This window comes from Ranitomeya variabilis, chromosome 3 (genome assembly GCF_051348905.1).
Source record: "Ranitomeya variabilis isolate aRanVar5 chromosome 3, aRanVar5.hap1, whole genome shotgun sequence".
Lineage (NCBI taxonomy): Eukaryota > Metazoa > Chordata > Amphibia > Anura > Dendrobatidae > Ranitomeya > Ranitomeya variabilis.
Genome location: NC_135234.1, coordinates 24978651 through 24999116, shown reverse-complemented (window position 1 = coordinate 24999116; position 20466 = coordinate 24978651). Strand labels below are relative to the sequence as shown.

Below are 20466 nucleotides of genomic sequence, written 5' to 3'. Positions count from 1 at the left end.
CACAGGATTAATGAGCATTATTCTGACAGGTACAGCTTTTTTATTTTTCAGCTGATGGACCTGAGTGGGGGCTTTTTTTGTGGGACAAGATGATGTTTTCAGGGACACCATTTATAACTGAATAAAACATTTTGAATACATTTTATTCCACTTTTTGTTTAAAAAAAACATTGTGCCATGTTTTTTATGGCGTTCACTGTAAGGGTTAAATAGCGTGAGTTTTATAGACAGATAGTTCTGGTTGCGACAATACCAAATATGTGTACTCTTTTTTTTTCTTCTTAGATAAAAATGCGTTTTTATTGGCGGCAGGGCAGTACAGATGTATGCATTAAACCCGTCAGTGTGACACTGGCAGAACGCTTACAAAAAGGCCACCGTACTTGACAGACCCGGAGGTTATTTTTTGACCATGAAGCAGGGGTGCACATGGGTTGAGAGACCGAGTCCTCTCCGTCCCACAACCATTGAAATTCCACGATCACTATTGATAGTCTGGTGGTGATCATGCCCGTAAAATCACCATGACCTACTGATATTTCCATTTGCGGGACCTCAATGCACAGTTGGATGTACGGGTACGTCAAATGTTGGGAAGAGGTCAATCTTGGCAAAAGACATAACCAATGACCTGCAGATAAGTGCAAAGTGGTCCCTCTTCACACTGGTTATAAAAGGACTTTCTTAGCCCAAAATAACTGTTTAAACCAAGAACAGGTTCTTGCGGCACTCTCGGCACAGTCAAAAAGTTCAGCGCCTCTTCCCAACTACTTGTTTTCCATAAGTCGCTGTACTCGTCGCTGATTGAAAGCTCTGGCTTTACAGGCACCAGACACAGATGTAGAAGCCCATCCATACCAGAGCTTGTGACTTGCTTTTCGAGGTACTCTTGGGGGTCCCATTCACTTGTTTTGCGCCAACTTAGGTCGCCGCCGCATAGCCCCAGCCCTTATGGGTCACTAAGCAGGGGAGGAGGGAGATGCGCCTGCAGTAGTTTCAGTAAACCAGAGTAAGGAAACATATTATGGGCTTGGAGCACAATCGTGGTATCAGTCCAGCACATAGGTAGGCAGAAAGGAAAATGACCTCAGACCGGCGGATTTGAGCTCTGCATCTCATAAATGCCTGTGGCGGTCCGGCACGGCTCTGATGTTATATTTTTTTTTATTTTATTTTACAAGTAAAGGTGAATTATAGTTTATATTCCGTTCCCAATGATCAAGGCTTTTGGTGGTCAACACACAGTGTCCATGTTGGTGGCATCAGGTCACAGTATGGCTGCCTCTTATAATCCCGTAGGGCCAGGACAGCGCCACAGTTGTGTCACCGCTTCTGGATCTCACAGTGAACCCATGGCGGTCTATCCTGTGGGGTCAAGTTTTGGTTTCCCCAAGAATGTAAACCACAATCTCAGAACAGAATGTGCCGGATGCTCCATCAATCAAGGCAATGGCTTCCCCTGAAACAATCCCATCTTGGAGAAGCAGTATGATAATCGCGACTTAAAGGGGCTGTCCCATAAATAAAATATATCTTGTATCTATAAAATAGATGATAAATGTACGATCACTGGGGGATTCCGACCGGTGAGATCCCCGACTGATCCCAAAGTCCTTTGTGTACATGGAGATGAAGTTCTCATGTGTGACCACCACTTCTATAGACAATGAATGGAGCAGTGGCCACTTCTCCTCCACTCACACAGAGGTGTTTAGGAAACCAGTACATTTATCACTAAAGATGAGCAAAAAGATTCATAGGACCCTGAGTCCAGTGTCCACATCAAAGTTTGGAGAACGTCCTCAAATGCCGGAATCTTGGGTGTCTCTTGAGGTGGACCCAGTCGTCCCTTTAACTGACTTTCTGAAGATTTCCTGTTATATGAGCAATGAAACATCTGAGGAGGTGAATCCCAGAGAAATTTAGAGAGCTGAAAGAGAAAAAGACACAGTTTATGACTAGAGATAGGCGGCAGCTGGATGTTCGGCCAAACAGTTACAAAAAGTTTGGGTACCAGAACAATACCCGAACCCCATTCACTTGAATGGGGGCTCTCCAGTGTTTGCCACGCTGTCATGTGCATGACAGCATGGCAAACACCGCTTCTGATCGGCGGTGACATCATCCCCGCCGGTTCCCACCTTGTCAAAAGACAGAGAGAGACGGTCACTGGTGTCAGCTGATGGGACTACTGCTCCCATTAGCCAACGCTTGCTGCCGCTCATAACAGTGAGAGCTGGAGCAGTTGATTGGAATATTCATCAGCCGCTCCTACACTGTAAATAATTAAAAAACAAAAAACAACGTGGGTTCTCCTGTATTTTTGATAACCAGCTAGGCAACACACAGTTGGTGGCTGCAACTCTCAGCTGTCAACTTCAGCAAGGGTGGTTATCAAGCATAGAGGCGTCCCCACGCGGTAATCCATGTCTGGATGATAAACAGTTTTCAACCTGGTCGGTGCCAAGATGTGAGAAAGTTTTATGGTACAGAGGCGAGTTCACAGCAGTTCACTGGAAGAATTTCACTGCTGTGAACTCGCCTCTGCACCGTGAGGCTTTCTCACTGTGCTAGCGGGGATCTCACTAAGGTCACCGCAGTTCATTGGCCTGGCTGGGAACGCAGCCTCAGTGACTGGAGGTAACCTCGACGACGTCACCGCTAGTCACTGAAGCTGCGCTTGCAGCAATTCAGTTACCAGTGGTTCTCAGCCTGGCGGCCGAAGCTTGGCATCGTCCAGGTTGAAAACTGTTTATCCCCCAGATATTGATTACAGCGTGGGACAGAACAACGGATAGGTAAGGGATATTGTTGTTTTTAATTTTTGTTTTATTACAGGAGACAAGGGATTCAATGGAATAGGCGTTAGGTGAGTATAACTGTGTTTATTACTTTTAAATAAAAAAAGTAAAAGTGTGTTTTGTTTAATTTCAAATAAAAGACTTTATTCTGGCTGTGTCTTTATTTGTATGTTATATGTATTATGTAACTATAGGATTAGTAATGGGGGAGTCTTAGAGACGCCTCTCCATTACTAAGCCATGGGCTTGATGTCACCGGACAATACAAAGGTGACATAAACCCCTCAGATATGAACACACTTGCCACCGCTACAAGGCAAGTGGAAAGAGCTGGGCAAAGCATCAGAATTGGCACATATAATAGATGCACCTTTTCTGTGTGGCTGAGGGCTGCTATTTTTAGGCTGGGGGGTCAACATCCATGGTCCCTCACCAGCCTGAAAATACAAGCCCCCCAGCTGTCTGCTTTAGCTTAGCTGGTTGTCAAACATTGGGGGGGTGGACCTCACACCATTTTTTTAAAATTATTTATTTAAATAATTTAAAAAAATGGCGTGAGGACCCCTCTATTCTTGATAACCAGCCTTGCTAATCCGGACAGCTGAGGGTTGCAGCCCTCAGGTGTGAGTTTTGCCTGGCTGGGTATCAAAAATACAAGGGAACCCACACCAATGACGGGTAGTAAACTTTATACCTTTGATCATAGCTGTGGGCTCTCTCTGTCTTTTGACAGCGGAACCACGGCTGTGATGATTTATCGCCGATCAGAAGCAGTGTTTGCCGCGCTGTCATGCACATGACAGCGTAATAAACACCAGGTGTTTGGGGGGCTGTACCCGAACAGTAACACGGACTTCCTGGTGACGTCCATGTTCAATGTCCGTGCCTGAATAGTAGGTGTTCGGTACGGATGCCAAACTTTACTATACGGGTTCGCCCATCTCTATGTACGACCATGTTCATATTGAGGCTTCATGTCCTCGATGGCAGAAAGAATCCCCTCCACTATATTACCTGACTAAGAAGGGCTGTGGGAAACATCCATGTGTCTGAGACGTGATGAAGTCCTGAATCTGCATGAATTGTGTGACCAGGACAGCGGACCGGGATCTGTCAATCTTCGTCATCACCATCTGAAGAAACCAAATGTCTTCTGTTAAAGGGTCCACAAGCCAAGAGAAGTGAATGAATTGTCTGTTCCAGGTTCTGCAGGTCCTGTATCCGGCTTATCAAAATCACAGCTTTATTCAGGGAGACAAACAGTTAACGCAGGGACAGCCATGGTGGAGAAGGACGCTGGCTTGGCTAATGAAATGAAGCTGACAACTAGTTTGCTTTATCCCATGAGCTCACTGCTACCTCATGCCACCTTATCCTATGTGAGCCGCATGCGATACTGTAAATAATTCAGAATTTAGGATAGTCTGAAGGTCCCAACTATTCCAGATTATTGGACTTTCTCTCTTTCTAGCATCATTTTTGCAGGCAATGGATTCAGACTCACAGCGTAAGGAATTCCAAACTCTTCACACATCTCCACCGCGATTAAATCTGCTTTCTGAATACCGATCGACCCGTCCACCAGCAAAAATGTCCTTTTCAGGCTGCAAGATGGTAAAAGAAAACATTAACAGAATATCGGTCTTCAGATGTGAAGACAAGCGTTAAAGAGCAGCCATCTCCGACTGTGCTCCATGTACGAGTAGTCAAGTACGGCTGTGTGCCACATATGAACGGTCAATTACGGCAGAGCTTCACATACGAGCCGTCATCTATGACAGTGCTCCATGTGCTAGTGGTCAACTGTTGAGGCGTTCCACATACAGCAATCATCTATGGCTGCGCTCCACGTATGACCAGTCATCTGCGCTCCACATATAAGGGTTCGACTACAGCTGCGCTCCGTGTACGACCAGTCATCTGTACCAGTGCTCCAAGTAAGAGTGGTCAATTACTGCTGCGATTCACGTATGAGCGGTCATCTACGACAGTGCTCCATGTGCTAGAAGTCAACTGCTGCGGCACTCCACATACAAGTAGTCATCTATGGCTGTGTTCCACATACGAGTGATCATCTATGGCTGCGCTAACGTTAGAGTAGTAATCTATGGTTGGGCTCCACATACAAACCATCATCTATGTCTGCGTTCCATGTACCAGCAGTCATCTATGGCGGCGCTCCACATACGAACGGTTGACTACGGCTCAGAGCCATGCACGGCAAGTCATCTACAGCTGCGCTCCATAAAATCGTGGTCAGGTACAGCTGCACTCTATGTACAAGCTGTCATCTACGGCTGCGTTTCACATACAAGTGGTTGACTACAGATACACCCCACGTGCTACCAGTCCTCTAAGGTTGCGCTACACGAGTGGTCAACAACGTTTGCGCTCCACGTGAGAGAGGTCAATTACGGCTTCACTCCACATACGAGGCGTCGACTACAGCTGTGCTCCTTGTAATCGTGGTTGACTATGGCTGAGCACCACGTTCGACCAGTCATCTGCGGCTGCGCTCCACGTAAGAGTTTTTAATTACGACTTTGCTCCACATACAAGCGGTCGACTACTGTGGAGCTCCATGTACTAGTGGCCAACTATGGCTGTGCTCCATGTACGAGTGATCATCTATGGTTGTGCTCCACATACGAGCTTTCGTCTGTCATCCACGTACTTGTGTCTCTCCTGGATGTATCCTTCCACCATTTCCACAAAGTCCTTAGGGGCTCTAAACCCATAGCCTGGCATGTCCACCAAAGTAAAGGCTTTTCCTACTTTGAAGAAGTTCAATTTTTTAGTGTGCCCCTTAAAGAGAAAAAAAATAAAGATGAGAATTTTTTTTTTTTTGTTAATGAAACAATACTTGAATAGTCTTAATGAAAGAAAGGATCTCAGCGATCAGCAGCGGAACCGAGCAGCAAGTGTCCAATCTCCCTACAGTGCCCCCACAGGTGAAACTAAGTATTACACAGGTCCCACTGAAATCAAAGCTTAGTCTGAGTAATGGATGGATGATTGCGCTTGTTGGACTTACTGGAGTTTTGGAGACTTTCACTTCAATTCCTGGAACCAGAGCAAACAGGGCCTTGATCAGAGAGGATTTCCCCACATTACTTCTCCCTATGAAACAGACCTGTAGAGATACAGACATTAGGGGAAGGGCGGCCATTCTCATTGTAAAGAGCCAGTAGATCAAACTAGAGATGAGCAGAAAGATTCAGACTAACTTGGCCTTTAGGAATGGGGCCTCCCATCTGTCTAACTGCTTAAGATGCCAAAGTCATTAGTGACCACAACTTCTCAGGGGATACATGGCTGCACAAGGAGTTAACTCCGACGGCAACTCTTACAAGTTGGTGACAGCTGTATAACAGTCGGCACCTGTCATGTATTGACTGTGCTGAGCTCCAGAACTTCAATATTAAGCAGTGGACATCCCCTTTAATTTCTTGCATCATCCTGGGGGTGGACTACTCACCTCCGGTTGTCGTAGATCGGGAGTATGCTCCATCCTGACAGCGGACGTGATATAATCGATCACGTGTTTTCCAGCCGGTTTAAACCATCTTTCGGCCTCTGCTATATCCTCCATTACAGGATCAAAAAGTCTGAAGTTGGTCCTATCAATGTCCGGGCTCAGGAGCTTCTCCAGATCCGTTACAGGGAAGACGACGCTGTGACATTTCTTCTCCTGCAGCTTCATCACATCCTGGATAGATGCTAAATTTGCGGCGTTCCTGTGCAGCCGCCATACTGGAAAAGACGTGCGGAGTAGACGACCAGTGCTGAATATAGTCCTCATTTTATCCGGTCACTGCCTGAAACGAGACGAGTCCTGCTGGTGTCTCAGGGTGGGCAAGAAAACTGCTCTATCAGTTCATTATAAATCTACATTTTTTTTTTAAATTTTTTTTTTACATTATTATGTCGGTGATTGTTCGGATTTCTAGTAGGAGGAGAAGCGACTTCTAATGGCACCACGGTCACTTTTCAGGATTGTCACATGGGCAGATTCAGCTGTAACTGGCTACCAAATAGGATCACCTTGTGACTGAAAAAGTCCAAAATGGCAAACAGGCAAATTCTAAGCAACCCAAAGTAGGGGGAGACTCTAAAGACTTGAGTGGGTGCAAATCCATTCGAAGGACCCTGGTCCATCGGCCAAATTCAGGATCTTCTTTTGATTAGCCAGCCTGGTGTGACATCGTATGTACGTTACGTCAGGCCAAAATGGTGGCGGTGCTTCAGTCGGGTTAATCAAACAGAGAAGCCATGAGGTAGAAGTTACTTCCTAGGTCCAGTGATCACACATTAGCATCGTGGCCGACGGACCGGGTCCCGTGAATCGATTCATACAAACTCAAAAAAAGAGACTGCACATCCAGGAGCCCTAGTGAGGTTTTGGATGGAAGTACTCTAGTTGACGAAAGTTCTGAATTGTCCAGAAATGTCATCAATTTTTTTTTTTTTTTTAGAAACAATCCTGGCAAATTCGGACTAAAAAATGGAAAAAGTTACCGTTAAAACCCCAAAAAACTTGAATACACTTCAAAACCTCTCATACCCATTAAACAGTAAAAAGTAATACAGGGAAAACTTGGCTAACACCCGAAAAGTTCTTCACGTTATTCACCTAAGTGGGCGAGTTTGATCCGTGACTCAGATCATAAACGTCTACATTTTTTGGACGTATAGACCACACTAGGTGGGCACTCAGGCCATGAAACATACATGTGTGAACGAGGCCCAAAAGTGGGACCTGGCATCAGAGATTGAGGCAGGATCTGACTGTCCCTCTGTTATATGTCACCAGCAGCGATGTTAGTACGTCCCATGGTGAGTCCCTAAGACACGCCAGACAACAACCTCCTCAGATCGTCCATTTTTATGGCCCGATTTTCTGCGTAATCCAACGGGACAAGAGAACAGGACAGTGAGGAGATCAGATCTGACGGCAGGAATAATAAAGCGCTCAGCGCTGGATTTGGCATTAATGTGAGGGCCATGCGAGACCCCACTATAGGGGGGACGTCCACACGGGGCGGATTCGCGGATTCGTAAATCCACGTCAGGGCTGGGCGGCGACACAAGGCCAAGGATCACTGTATGGCGGTGCTACGTGGCAACGTCATCCAGGTGGATGGAAACACGTTGCAGCCCACGAGATACCGCCACAGGCAAGTCGGAAATGGATTTTTAACGCCTTATTTGTGACAGTGAGACCCCATTCTCCTGCATTACGCTGTGAGGTGGCAGCCATGATCTGTGTCACACCCAAAGTCATCATGTGCAGAATCTGCTATGGATTCACCCCAAAATCCACAGTCGGATTTGAGGCAGATCTTTCCGGGATGAAACCTAAGTGAATGGGCATTGATAATCTCCACCGTCCCCATTGGGCACAGGCGGCCATATTGTTTGTCACAAAACTGAGAAAAGGGACAGAAAAAGACAATTTTTAACATCGTATCGGAATAAATGGAACATTCCTTTAATTTGGTGTCAGCGGGATGAATGGGAAATTATTATCAGATATTCTAGATTATCGCACATTTACTCCAGATTCTGCCTGTTACAGTCTCTATGGTAACAAAGACATGAAAAACAATAACAACCAATCATATTTCTGCTTTCATTTCACAAAGTGGCTGACATGCATAAAAGCTGAGCTTTGATTGGTGGCTCAAACTATAGCAACCAATCATATTGCTGCTTTCATTTTCCTACATGTCCGACAGTGACATGTGTAAAACCTGAGCTTTGATTGGTTGCTCAAACTATAACAACCAATCATAATGCTGCTTATTTCCAAAGTGTCTCTAGCCTACATAAAAGCTGAGCATTGACTGGTTGCTCATCATGTGACTCAGTGCCATCTCGATAGCACCCAGAGAGTAACAATCATGTGACCTATTCGCCCCTTTGCCCCAAACGTCACTCACTCTTATTGACGCTTTTCTCGGCTTCCAAGCAGCGTGTTCCAAGTTACCGCATTTCAGCTCACATTGCTACCGTTTTCCTGTGTTAATAAAGTTATTCTAAACACCAAGGAGACTTTGCCGCACGCTGTTGCGTTCCAAGCCTCGATACGGAGCCAAATCTATTACCTTTATCTTATTGGCTAAGGTGTACCTTATAACTCCTCCCCAAGTACTGAGTAAGGTGACGTATCCCGTCGACTAGCCAATCATCTCACAGGAAGCACGAACACTAGAGCGCCACTGACTTATCACTGTTTGTCTCGGTCTTAGGAGACATTTTTGATGACTCGATTTTGGATTAGATATAGCGGTAATAAGTCTCCGGAAACATGGCGGCCGGCCACGGTGAGAGGGACAGGATACTAGAGAGGCCTGGGACAGAGGAGCTGATGTGGACGACGATGATGTGCGACAGCTGAGAGTGTGGAGGGAATGGAGTGACAGTGAGTGAGGAGGAGAAGAGCCCCGCTGACTGACGCCTGTAACTGCTGACATGGAGCGCTATGGACTGGGGGGCAGGGAATCCAATAAGGAATGCTGAGACTTGTAGTGTGTAGTCATAGAGGATGCTGGAACGTGTAGTGCAGTCATAAATAATGCTGAGACTTGTAGTGCATATTCCTGAATAATGCTGGGACTTGTGCAAAGTAATAATGCTGAAACTTGTAGTGCACGGTCATAGATAATACTGAGACTTGTAGTGCACAATAATAATGCTGAGACTTGTAGTGTATAGTAATAATGCTGAGACTTGTAGTGTATAGTAATAATGCTGAGACTTGTAGTGTATAGTAATAATGCTGGGACTTGTAGTGTATAGTAATAATGCTGGGACTTGTAGTGTATAGTAATAATGCTGGGACTTGTAGTGTATAGTAATAATGCTGGGACTTGTAGTGTATAGTAATAATGCTGGGACTTGTAGTGTATAGTAATAATGCTGAGACTTGTAGTGCATAGTAATAATGCTGGGACTTGTAGTGTATAGTAATAATGCTGAGACTTGTAGTGTATAGTAATAATGCTGGGACTTGTAGTGTATAGTAATAATGCTGGGACTTGTAGTGTATAGTAATAATGCTGAGACTTGTAGTGCATAGTAATAATGCTGGGACTTGTAGTGCATAGTAATAATGCTGGGACTTGTAGTAGCACCCCCCTGATCACGCTGCTCCTCTGTGGGTAGAGACCTCCTCTGTGGACCAATCACTCTCACCATCTCTGCGCTGTCACTAGTAGTTCCTGTGATCACGTCTTCCGTCCTTCTCTGCAGTTTTCCTTGAGCCGCGGAGCCGACATGTGAGGAATCTCCCAGCGCTGATCTGATGTGAAGAGACCCAGGACCACCGAGCCCAAATATCCGGAAATCACCGTCCTCCGCCGCCATGAGCTTCCTCATCGACTCCGTCCTCATGGTCATCTCTCAGGTGAGGGGCAGAACCGGGCACTGCTAGGGAGGGCCTAGCATGGAGGGGTATAGTGGCCTCCTGCCCCAGAGAACCCATCCCTCCCCCGGAGAACCCGTTCTTCCCCCGGAGGCCCTGTCCTGGAGAACCCGTCTCTCCCCCGGAGGCCCTGTCCTGGAGAACCCGTCTCTCCCCCGGAGGCCCTGTCCTAGAGAACCCGTCTCTCCCCCCCGGAGGCCCTGTCCTGGAGACTCTGTCTCTCCCCCGGAGGCCCTGTCCTGGGAACCCGTCTCTCCCCCGGAGGCCCTGTCCTAGAGAACCCGTCTCTCCCCCGGAGGCCCTGTCCTGGAGAACCCGTCTCTCCCCCGGAGGCCCTGTCCTGGAGAACCCGTCTCTCCCCCGGAGGCCCTGTCCTGGAGAACCCGTCTCTCCCCCGGAGGCCCTGTCCTGGAGAACCCGTCTCTCCCCCGGAGGCCCTGTCCTAGAGACCCTGTCTCTCCCCCGGAGACCCTGTCCTGGATACCCCTTCTCTCCCCCAGAGGCCCTGTCCTAGAGACCCAGTCTCTCCCCCGGAGGCCCTGTCCTAGAGACCCAGTCTCTCCCCCGGAGGCCCTGTCCTGGAGAACCCGTCTCTCCCCCGGAGGCCCTGTCCTTGAGAACCCGTCTCTCTCCCGGAGGCCCTGTCCTGGAGAACCCGTCTCTCCCCCGGAGGCCCTGTCCTGGAGAACCCGTCTCTCCCCCGGAGGCCCTGTCCTGGAGAACCCGTCTCTCCCCCGGAGGCCCTGTCCTGGAGAACCCGTCTCTCCCCCGGAGGCCCTGTCCTGGAGAACCCGTCTCTCCCCCGGAGGCCCTGTCCTGGAGAACCCGTCTCTCCCCCGGAGGCCCTGTCCTGGAGAACCCGTCTCTCCCCCGGAGGCCCTGTCCTTGAGAACCCGTCTCTCTCCCGGAGGCCCTTTCCTGGAGAACCCCTCTCTTCCCCGGAGGCCCTGTCCTGGAGACCCCATCTCTCCCCAGAGGCCCTGTCCTGTAGACCCCGTCTCTCCCCAGAGGCCCTGTCCTAGAGACCCCATCTCTCCCCTGGAGGGCCCTGCCCTGGAGACCCCGCCTTTCCCCCGGAGGCCCTGCCCTGGAGACCCCGACTCTCCCCCGGAGGCCCTGCCCTGGAGACCCCGACTCTCCCCCGGAGGCCCTGCCCTGGAGAACCCGTCTCTCCCCCGGAGGCCCTTTCCTGGAGAACCCCTCTCTTCCCCGGAGGCCCTGTCCTGGAGACCCCGTCTCTCCCCAGAGGCCCTGTCCTAGAGACCCCATCTCTCCCCCGGAGGCCCTGCTCTGGAGACCCCGTCTCTCCCCCGGAGGCCCTGCACTGGAGACCCCGTCTCTCCCCCAGAGGACCCGTCCCGCCAATGTCGGACCCATCCTTTCCCCGGAGAACCCGCCCTGGAGGGCCCCCTGTAACAAGTAGGGATTGTGCGCAGCCCCTTTCACCCTTGCTCTGCTGCACACCTCCCCCGTTTCATACATTTTGTGAGTTCCTCTCCGTCTCTTTGTGCCGCAGCTGCTGTTCTTCGGCTTCGGGTGGCTGTTTTTCATGCGGCAGCTCTTCAAAGATTATGAGGTAAGTGCGACACTATCAAAGGGGGGGACAAGGATGGATAATCCCGCACACCCCTAATATTTACCAACTTCAAAACATTTTTGCAGTAAAAGTATAAATATGTAAATATATATAAGATAAAAGCTTCTCCGGTAAGTCCGAGCTCATGTACATGAATTGCGCAGAGGTAGGAAAACGTCATAAATCCGACTTGCCTATTTTTCGGATGCGCTGCTTCTCATTGACCCCCGTGACGCGATCGGTTACTATGATTATTGATTGGTGCACGGTGAGTCTGCGGCTGCCGGTGACGGGGGGGACATTATCTAGTCCTGCTCCCAGTCTGTAGAGGACGATGTGACGCCACTCCGCGATTTTCTTCCTCTCCCGCAGGTGCGGCAGTACGTCGTCCAGGTCGTCTTCTCCGTCACCTTCGCCTTCTCTTGTACCATGTTTGAACTCATCATTTTCGAGATCCTGGGATTACTCAACAGCAGGTGGGTAATGGTCGTACGCAGTCATTTCTGCTTTGGTTTCCTGACTCTTTACGTAGATTTATACCTGATTTGTCTCTTGCAAAAATTAAATAAAATTGCAAATAGATTATAAAAACATGCAAATTTGCATATTGCCTCTTTAACCCCTTAGTGACGGAGCCAAATTTTTGAAATCTGACCAGTGTCACTTTATGTAGTAATAACTCTGGAACGCTTCAACAAATCCCAGTGATTTTGAGACTGTTTTTTCGGGACACATTATATTTTATGATAATGGTAAATTTAGGTTGATATGTTTTGTGCTTATTTATAAAAAAATATCAGAAATTTGAGAAAAATGTAAAAAAAAAGCAATTTTCAAACTTTCAATGATTATCCCTTTAATCCAGATATTCATACCACAGCAAAATATTAATAAATAACATTTCCCACATGTCGGCTTTACATCAGCACCATTTGTAAAACGTTATTTTATTTTGATAGCATTTTAGGAGGTTTAAAAATGTAGCAGTAATTATTCATTTTTTCGAGGAAATTTACAAAATTTATTTTTTTAGGACTTATCCATATTTGAAGTGCCTTTAGGGGTCCCATATATTGGGAAACCCCCACAAGTTATACAATTTTAAAAACAGCACCCCCTTACATATTGAAAACGGCTGTCAGGTAGTTTATTAACCCTTCAGTTGCTTTTCAGGAATTAAAGCAAAGTGGCATGACAGAAATGAAAAAGTGTATTTTTACCACCTAAGTGCCTCTAACTTCTGAACAGATTACTACAGCCGTCAGACTCTAAGGCCGCTATTTGGTAGTGAATTGCCATGGCAAACATCAGGACTGCACAATCATGATCTGAGGGCACCAATTGGGATAAAGAGGAAGCCCCCGCACTCTGTTAACCATTTATATGATGTAGTCACTATTGACAGCAGCATCTAAGGGGTTAAACAGATTTGGATGGTGCAAACACTGATCGTGGCTGATGCAGCAAGTTGTCAGCTATAGTGGACAGCCGACAGCTGCTGGATTGTCACCTGTATGGGGATGCTATTCTCTTATATCTCAGGTCAGTTAAAAGACGTATTGGCTGTCATTAAGGGGTTAAAAACACTCGTCCCTGTTCTCAAGATTGGGGGAATTTTTTAATTTTATTGTGTCCTGGACTCTTCTGCAGATTGTGAGCGGTGGTCGGTCAGCCAGCAAAGATCGCAGCGCTCACAAGCTCTTTATTTTAGAGAAGGCCTGCACAATATATGGGTTAAGGACATACTGGGAGTCGTAGGTTCATGCTATACAATTGTAGATGGGGCTGACCTGACATTGTAATTGATGGCTGTACTAAGCATGGTGCTCTGTAGATGTACTGATGGTGGTTCTGGCTCTGTATTCATGTGCTGATGGTGGTTCTGGCTCTGTATTCATGTACTAATGGTGGTTCTGGCGCTGCCATCATGTACTGAGGGTGGTTCTGGCGCTGCCTTCATGTACTGACAGTGGTTCTGTTGCTGCCATCATGTACTGATGGTGGTTCTGGCGTTGCCTTCATGTACTGACAGTGGTTCTGGCTGCATTCATGGCGGTTCTGGTGCTGAACTTATGTGCTGATGGTGATTCTGAAGTTGTACACATGTAGCAATCATGCTTCATGGCTATGTTAAAACTTAACATCAAATCTCTATGTTATGAGAATTTTTTTATCAGGAGGATTTGTTTAGCAGAAACTCTCCAAAGCCTTATCAAATACTCAAAACTTGGTTCTGGTGGTGTATTAATGTACTAATGGTGATTCTGGTGACGTATTTATGTAATCACCCCTTGAATTTTTGTTTACGGCCCTTGGGATTGGTTCAATATGGCAATGTGGCCCTTGGCCAAAAAATGTTGTTCATCCCTGCTTTAGAGCCTGCACACGGCATTCTGAAGCTGACCGAATCGCCTGATCTTATTATTGTCGGTGCCTCTTTTCGTTCTCTACCCAATGTAATATCCTGTATTTGATGAAGATGATGGTGGTTGTTGTCCCGCAGCTCTCGGTATTTCCACTGGAAGCTGAACCTGTGCGTTATCTTGCTGGTCCTCGTCTTCGTGGTCCCTTTCTATATCGGATACTTCGTGGTGAGCAACATCCGACTGTGTGAGTACAGACCAGCGACGGCCTGCTGTGACTCTAGGGCATTGTCGGCCATATTAGCACTTCTGTCGCTCAGACCAGACTCTCCCCGCTCCAATCTGTCCTGAATGCTGCTGCCAGGATCATATTCCTCGCCAACCGTTACACCGATGCCTCTACCTTGTGCCAGTCATTACACTGGCTACCCATCCAATCCAGAATCCAGTACAAAACTACTACCCTCATCCACAAAGCACTCCATGGCTCAGCACCACCCTACATCTCCTCTCTGGTCTCAGTCTACCAACCTACCCGTGCCCTCCGCTCTGCTAATGACCTCAGGTTAGCATCCTCAATAATCAGAACCTCCCACTCCCGTCTCCAAGACTTTACACGTGCGGCGCCGATTCTTTGGAATGCACTACCTAGGTTAATACAATTAATCCCCAATCCCCACAGTTTTAAGCGTGCCCTAAAAACTCATTTGTTCAGATTGGCCTACCGCCTCAACGCATTAACCTAATTATCCCTGTGTGGCCTATTAATAAAAAAACAACAACATAATCACGTTCCTCCATCATGTTCTCATACACTTTATGCAGTTAATAGCCTCTGTGTCTGTACTGTTACATACTTAGGCAGTTAACTGGTTCATGCAGCTTTACATGAACACCCAAGCCTTACACTATGGCTGGTCCAAATAACTAAAGCAATTGTTACCATCCACCTCTCGTGTCTCCCCTTTTCCTCATAGATTGTAAGCTTGCGAGCAGCAGGGCCCTCATTCCTCCTGGTATCTGTTTTGAACTGTGATTTCTGTTATGCTGTAATGTCTATTGTCTGTATAAGTCCCCTCTATAAGTTGTAAAGCGCTGCGGAATATGTTGGCGCTATACAAATAAAATTATTATTATTATTATTATTATTATTCTGTCCATTTTAGCCTGTCACCCATTGTTTCACCCTCTGGATGATAGCGTCTGGTGATTAAATTTTGACTTGAGCATCAGATTGGCGTAATATATCTTGTATCGAACAAGAAGGACTGACAGCTCAGTGAGGAATAAGACTTTTAAAGTCTATGGATAGAGGAAGAAAAGGCGGAACATAGTGAAAGAGAGAGACAGATTCACTCTTTGCAGTTTTCTAGTAAGTCTTTCATCTCACCCCAGAGCTTGAATCACATCTACACAGCTCAGTATTGCTGTACATTGTCTCCAATTCTGCAGCTTTCTAGTAAGTGTTTACTTCACCCAGAGCTGGATTCATATCTACACAGCTCAGTATTGCTGTATATTGTCTCCAATTCTGCAGCTTTCTAGTAAATCTTTACTTCACCCAGAGCTGGATTCACAACTACGCTTCTCAGTACTGAAACTGAAGATTAGAGAGAGTTCTTTATATACATCCAAAGCTAAATTTTTTCAGTTGCACCCGTCTAATCTTTAATCCTGCCTCTTGTCTCTGCCCAGTGCACCGTCAGCGGCTGCTCTTCTCCTGCGCGGTTTGGCTCACCTTCATGTATTTCTTCTGGAAGCTGGGAGATCCCTTCCCTATACTGAGCCCAAAACACGGTAAGTTCAGTCTGCACATCAGCGTGACATGGGAATAAGGTCTGGAGATGAGGATATGCTATCACATAGTGTTTATCTAATTTCGACTATCACTCCCATCATTCATCACTGGGTGTATCCAGTTGGATTTACATGCAGTGTAATGTCTCTTCCTGCAGGAATACTCTCCATTGAGCAGCTGATCAGCAGAGTGGGTGTTATCGGGGTGACACTAATGGCCTTACTGTCTGGATTTGGTGCCGTCAATTGTCCCTACACGTATATGTCCTACTTCTTAAGGTGACTGGATCTACTGTTATTATACAGTTTGCTTTTTACATTAAAATGCATTGATAATATGAATGTTTTTGTTTTGGGGCGTTTTGCAGGAATGTGACAGAATCCGATATCCAGGCACTGGAGAGAAGACTGCTGCAAACCATGGATATGATTGTCAGTAAGAAAAAGAGGTAATGCTGGGAAATGTCCACTAGAGGGCAGCAACTTCCTGTGCTATCCTTCAACTTTCACTGCTATAATAATAATCATAATCTTTTCATTGATATAGCGCCAACACATTTCGCAACACTTTACAGTTTGCACACATTATCATTACTGTCCCCGATGGGGCTCACAATCTAAATTCCCTATCAGTATGTCTTTGGAGTGTGGAAAGAGACCCACACAAACACAGGGCGAACATACAAACGCCATGCAGATGTTGTCATTGGTGGCATAGACGAGAATAAACTATTCAACAGCAAACAGGATATAAATATCTGACATGAATGCCCCCTATGTACAGGAATATAACTACTATAATACTGCTCCTATGTACAAGAATATAACTACTATAATACTGCTCCTATGTACAAGAATATAACTACTATAATACTGCTCCTATGTACAAGAATATAACTAATAAAATACTGCTCCTATGTACAAGAATATAACTACTATAATACTGTTCCTATGTACAAGAATATAACTACTATAATACTGCCCCCTATGTACAAGAATATAACTACTATAATACTGCCCCTATGTACAAGAATATAACTACTATAATACTGCCCCAATGTACAAGAATATAACTAATAAAATACTGCTCCTATGTACAAGAATATAACTACTATAATACTGCTCCTATGTACAAGAATATAACTACTATAATACTGCTCCTATGTACAAGAATATAACTACTATAATACTGCCCCCTATGTACAAGAATATAACTACTATAATACTGCTCCTATGTACAAGAATATAACTACTATAATACTGCCCCTATGTACAAGAATATAACTACTATAATACTGCCCCAATGTACAAGAATATAACTACTATAATACTGCTCCTATGTACAAGAATATAACTACTATAATACTGTTCCTATGTACAAGAATATAACTACTATAATACTGCTCCTATGTACAAGAATATAACTAATAAAATACTGCTCCTATGTACAAGAATATAACTACTATAATACTGTTCCTATGTACAAGAATATAACTACTATAATACTGCCCCCTATGTACAAGAATATAACTACTATAATACTGCCCCTATGTACAAGAATATAACTACTATAATACTGCCCCAATGTACAAGAATATAACTACTATAATACTGCCCCTATGTACAAGAATATAACTACTATAATACTGCCTCTATGTACAAGAATATAACTACTATAATACTGCCTCTATGTACAAGAATATAACTACTATAATACTGCCCCAATGTACAAGAATATAACTACTAGAATACTGCCCCTATGTACAAGAATATAACTACTATAATACTGCCCCTATGTACAACAATAATAATAATAATCTTTATTTATATAGCGCCAACATATTCCGCAGCGCTTTACAGTTTAACAGTTTCAAACACAACAGTCATAGGTAACAATGTTAACAATACAGTAATAAAGCAAAATAAGACAAAATAAGACGACCCTGCTCGTGAGAGCTTACAATCTACAATGAGGTGGGGAGATACAAAGTACAGGTGTGTATTTACAATGATGTATTTACAATGATGGTCCAGCCATCTTCAGGGGGTGGGGGGTAGAATACTGTCTCCTATGTACAAGAATATAACTACTATAATACTGCTCCTATGTACAAGAATATAACTACTATAATACTGCCCCTATGTACAAGAATATAACTACTATAATACTGCCCCTATGTACAGAAATATAACTACTATAATACTGCTCCTATGTACAAGAATATAACTACTATAATACTGCCCCTATGTACAAGAATATAACTACTATAATACTGCTCCTATGTACAAGAATATAACTACTATAATACTGCCCCTATGTACAAGAATATAACTACTATAATACTGCTCCTATGTACAAGAATATAAACTGGAATGGAAAAACATGTATTATATGTAAGGAATTTTTCATCCAAATTCTGCTAAACAACGATCAATTAATTGGACCCAAACTGTTCATCCTACTGTCAACAGGATAGAGGGGAGAGGCTCCTGCTGCAGCTGTATGTCTTACACTCACATAGGGCGGTGAGAAGGCTGATTTTTTTGTGTTTGTACTTTTTAATTATAAAGTCAGGTAAGATGGCGGTGACTTTAACCGTGGCATTGATGCCGCTGTGGCATCCCATCAGCGATAAGTACGCGAAAAGAAGACGCAGAAGGGCTGTGATTAGTATTTTGTGAACATTGTGAGTCTCAGTTTACATCAGTGTTTGGCATTTACTGAGGTCCAAGACGCCTGAACTTGGGCAAAACTTTAAAAGTTCACAGAAAAAGTTTCTCAGGGGGATGAGGTGAACCGGAAGGAGGCGCGGTCGTCAACTTTCACGAGGTTTTATTAAGCTGCCATCATTAATTCTAATAGCTGCCATCTACTTCCTCCTCGTGCAGCGATAAGACGATATCTCCGCCAATACTCTGTCCTAGTTCCCGATTCTTACGAATGATCTTGTTCCTGAAAAAAAAAAATGGAAAACTAAAAATCCAGAAATTATTGAGCGGGCGTGTGTCGCTGTTGTACTTTTTTGTACTTTGAGTTGCTCCCACCAAAAATCGATGATTCCAGCATTTAGATATTTTTACCTCTTTTATGGCAATTATCAAACAAATTTTATTCATTTTTTTAAATATATTTTTATGTACGACTTTTATGTTTGTTTTTTTATTTTATTTTTAAAAAAATGTTTTTAAAATCTTTATTTTTTTCCATAGATTTTTATTACCGGCAGTTGGCGCCGGTCTCAGTGCGGTTACCGTTTCCTTTTCCTCACCGATCACGTGCGAGTCCGATCTGCCCGGTTACAATCTTTCCCGTTTCTTTCTCATCGTCCGCAGCGTTAATCCGCGGGCTTCATTCACTCCCACCTTCTGCTGGGGAGCAGCGTTAATTTTCCTGTAACCATTAATGATGTTTTTCTCCCTGCAGGATCGCGATGGTGCGGAGGAATATGTTCCAGAGAGGAGAAGTGCACAACCGGCCGAGCGGATTCTGGGGGATGATCAAGAGCGTGACGTCCTCCGCTCCTGGCAGCGAAAGTATCTTTTATCATCTCCGAGAAAACTAAAGGGAATGTCTGCTCCGGGGTATTATACCAGCAGAATAGTGAGTGCAGCTCTGGGGTATAATACAGGATGTAACTCAGGATCAGTAATGTAATGTATGTACACAGTGACTGCACCAGCAGAATAGTGAGTGCAGCTCTGGGGTATAATACAGGATGTAACTCAGGATCAGTAATGTAATGTATGTACACAGTGACTGCACCAGCAGAATAGTGAGTGCAGCTCTGGGGTATAATACAGGATGTAACTCAGGATCAGTAATGTAATGTATGTACACAGTGACTGCACCAGCAGAATAGTGAGTGCAGCTCTGGAATATAATACAGGATGTAACTCAGGATCAGTAATGTAATGTATGTACACAGTGACTGCACCAGCAGAATAGTGAGTGCAGCTCTGGAGTATAATACAGGATGTAACTCAGGATCAGTAATGTAATGTATGTACACAGTGACTGCACCAGCAGAATAGTGAGTGCAGCTCTGGGGTATAATACAGGATGTAACTCAGGATCAGTAATGTAATGTATGTACACAGTGACTGCACCAGCAGAATAGTGAGTGCAGCTCTGGAGTATAATACAGGAGGTAACTCAGGATCAGTAATGTAATGTATGTACACAGTGACTGCACCAGCAGAATAGTGAGTGCAGCTCTGGAATATAATACAGGATGTAACTCAGGATCAGTAATGTAATGTATGTACACAGTGACTGCACCAGCAGAATAGTGAGTGCAGCTCTGGAGTATAATAAGGATGTAACTCAGGATCAGTAATGTAATGTATGTACACAGTGACTGCACCAGCAGAATAGTGAGTGCAGCTCTGGAGTATAATACAGGATGTAACTCAGGATCAGTAATGTAATGTATGTACACAGTGACTGCACCAGCAGAATAGTGAGTGCAGCTCTGGGGTATAATACAGGATGTAACTCAGGAT

General features: G+C 45.1%; 2 protein-coding genes across 9 annotated transcripts in view; one reads left to right on the top strand and one right to left on the bottom strand.

Annotated features, from left to right (window-relative positions):
- Positions 1–283: 283 nt before the first annotated feature.
- On the bottom strand, positions 284–8909 carry GTPBP8 (GTP binding protein 8). Of its 2 annotated transcripts, none has more exons than XM_077293791.1 (7): positions 8744–8909; positions 6280–6619; positions 5836–5934; positions 5476–5606; positions 4306–4405; positions 3816–3934; positions 284–1930 (listed from the first exon to the last, which is right to left on the bottom strand). In XM_077293791.1, the coding sequence occupies exons 2-7, from the start codon at positions 6601–6603 to the stop codon at positions 1852–1854; spliced, it is 852 nt and encodes a 283-aa protein (XP_077149906.1). In that variant the 5' UTR covers positions 6604–6619; positions 8744–8909; the 3' UTR covers positions 284–1851. The 2 variants fall into 2 exon arrangements, with proteins under 2 accessions (XP_077149906.1, XP_077149907.1); XM_077293792.1 differs by having other exon boundaries at positions 6280–6636; positions 8744–8881.
- A 53-nt stretch (positions 8910–8962) lies between these two features.
- The window catches only part of GPR89B (G protein-coupled receptor 89B), a 36247-nt gene continuing 24743 nt past the window's right edge, over positions 8963–20466 (top strand). For 2 of the 7 annotated variants that reach the window (XR_013223668.1, XM_077293789.1), the window contains exons 1-9: positions 9193–9573; positions 9708–10209; positions 11744–11803; positions 12176–12279; positions 14307–14413; positions 15862–15963; positions 16122–16242; positions 16332–16412; positions 19388–19497. Coding sequence is in view for 5 of the 7 variants with exons in the window: in XM_077293789.1 (XP_077149904.1) it covers positions 10168–10209; positions 11744–11803; positions 12176–12279; positions 14307–14413; positions 15862–15963; positions 16122–16242; positions 16332–16412; positions 19388–19497 (727 nt within the window). In the remaining 2 variants the exon portion in view is untranslated. Of the gene's footprint in view, positions 9574–9707; positions 10210–11743; positions 11804–12175; positions 12280–14306; positions 14414–15861; positions 15964–16121; positions 16243–16331; positions 16413–19387; positions 19498–20466 lie in introns of all 7 variants that reach the window. The other 5 variants (XM_077293785.1, XM_077293788.1, XR_013223667.1 and 2 more) reach the window with 5 other exon arrangements.

Coding starts and splice junctions, on each gene's coding strand:
- GTPBP8 (XM_077293791.1), bottom strand. CDS start 6,603: ATGAGGACTATATTCAGCACTGGTCGTCTACTCCGCACGTCTTTTCCA. Junction 5,607..5,835: donor TGAAAGTCTCCAAAACTCCA/GTAAGTCCAACA, acceptor TTTCTCTTTAAG/GGGCACACTAAAAAATTGAA. Junction 4,406..5,475: donor TACATCCAGGAGAGACACAA/GTACGTGGATGA, acceptor ACCATCTTGCAG/CCTGAAAAGGACATTTTTGC.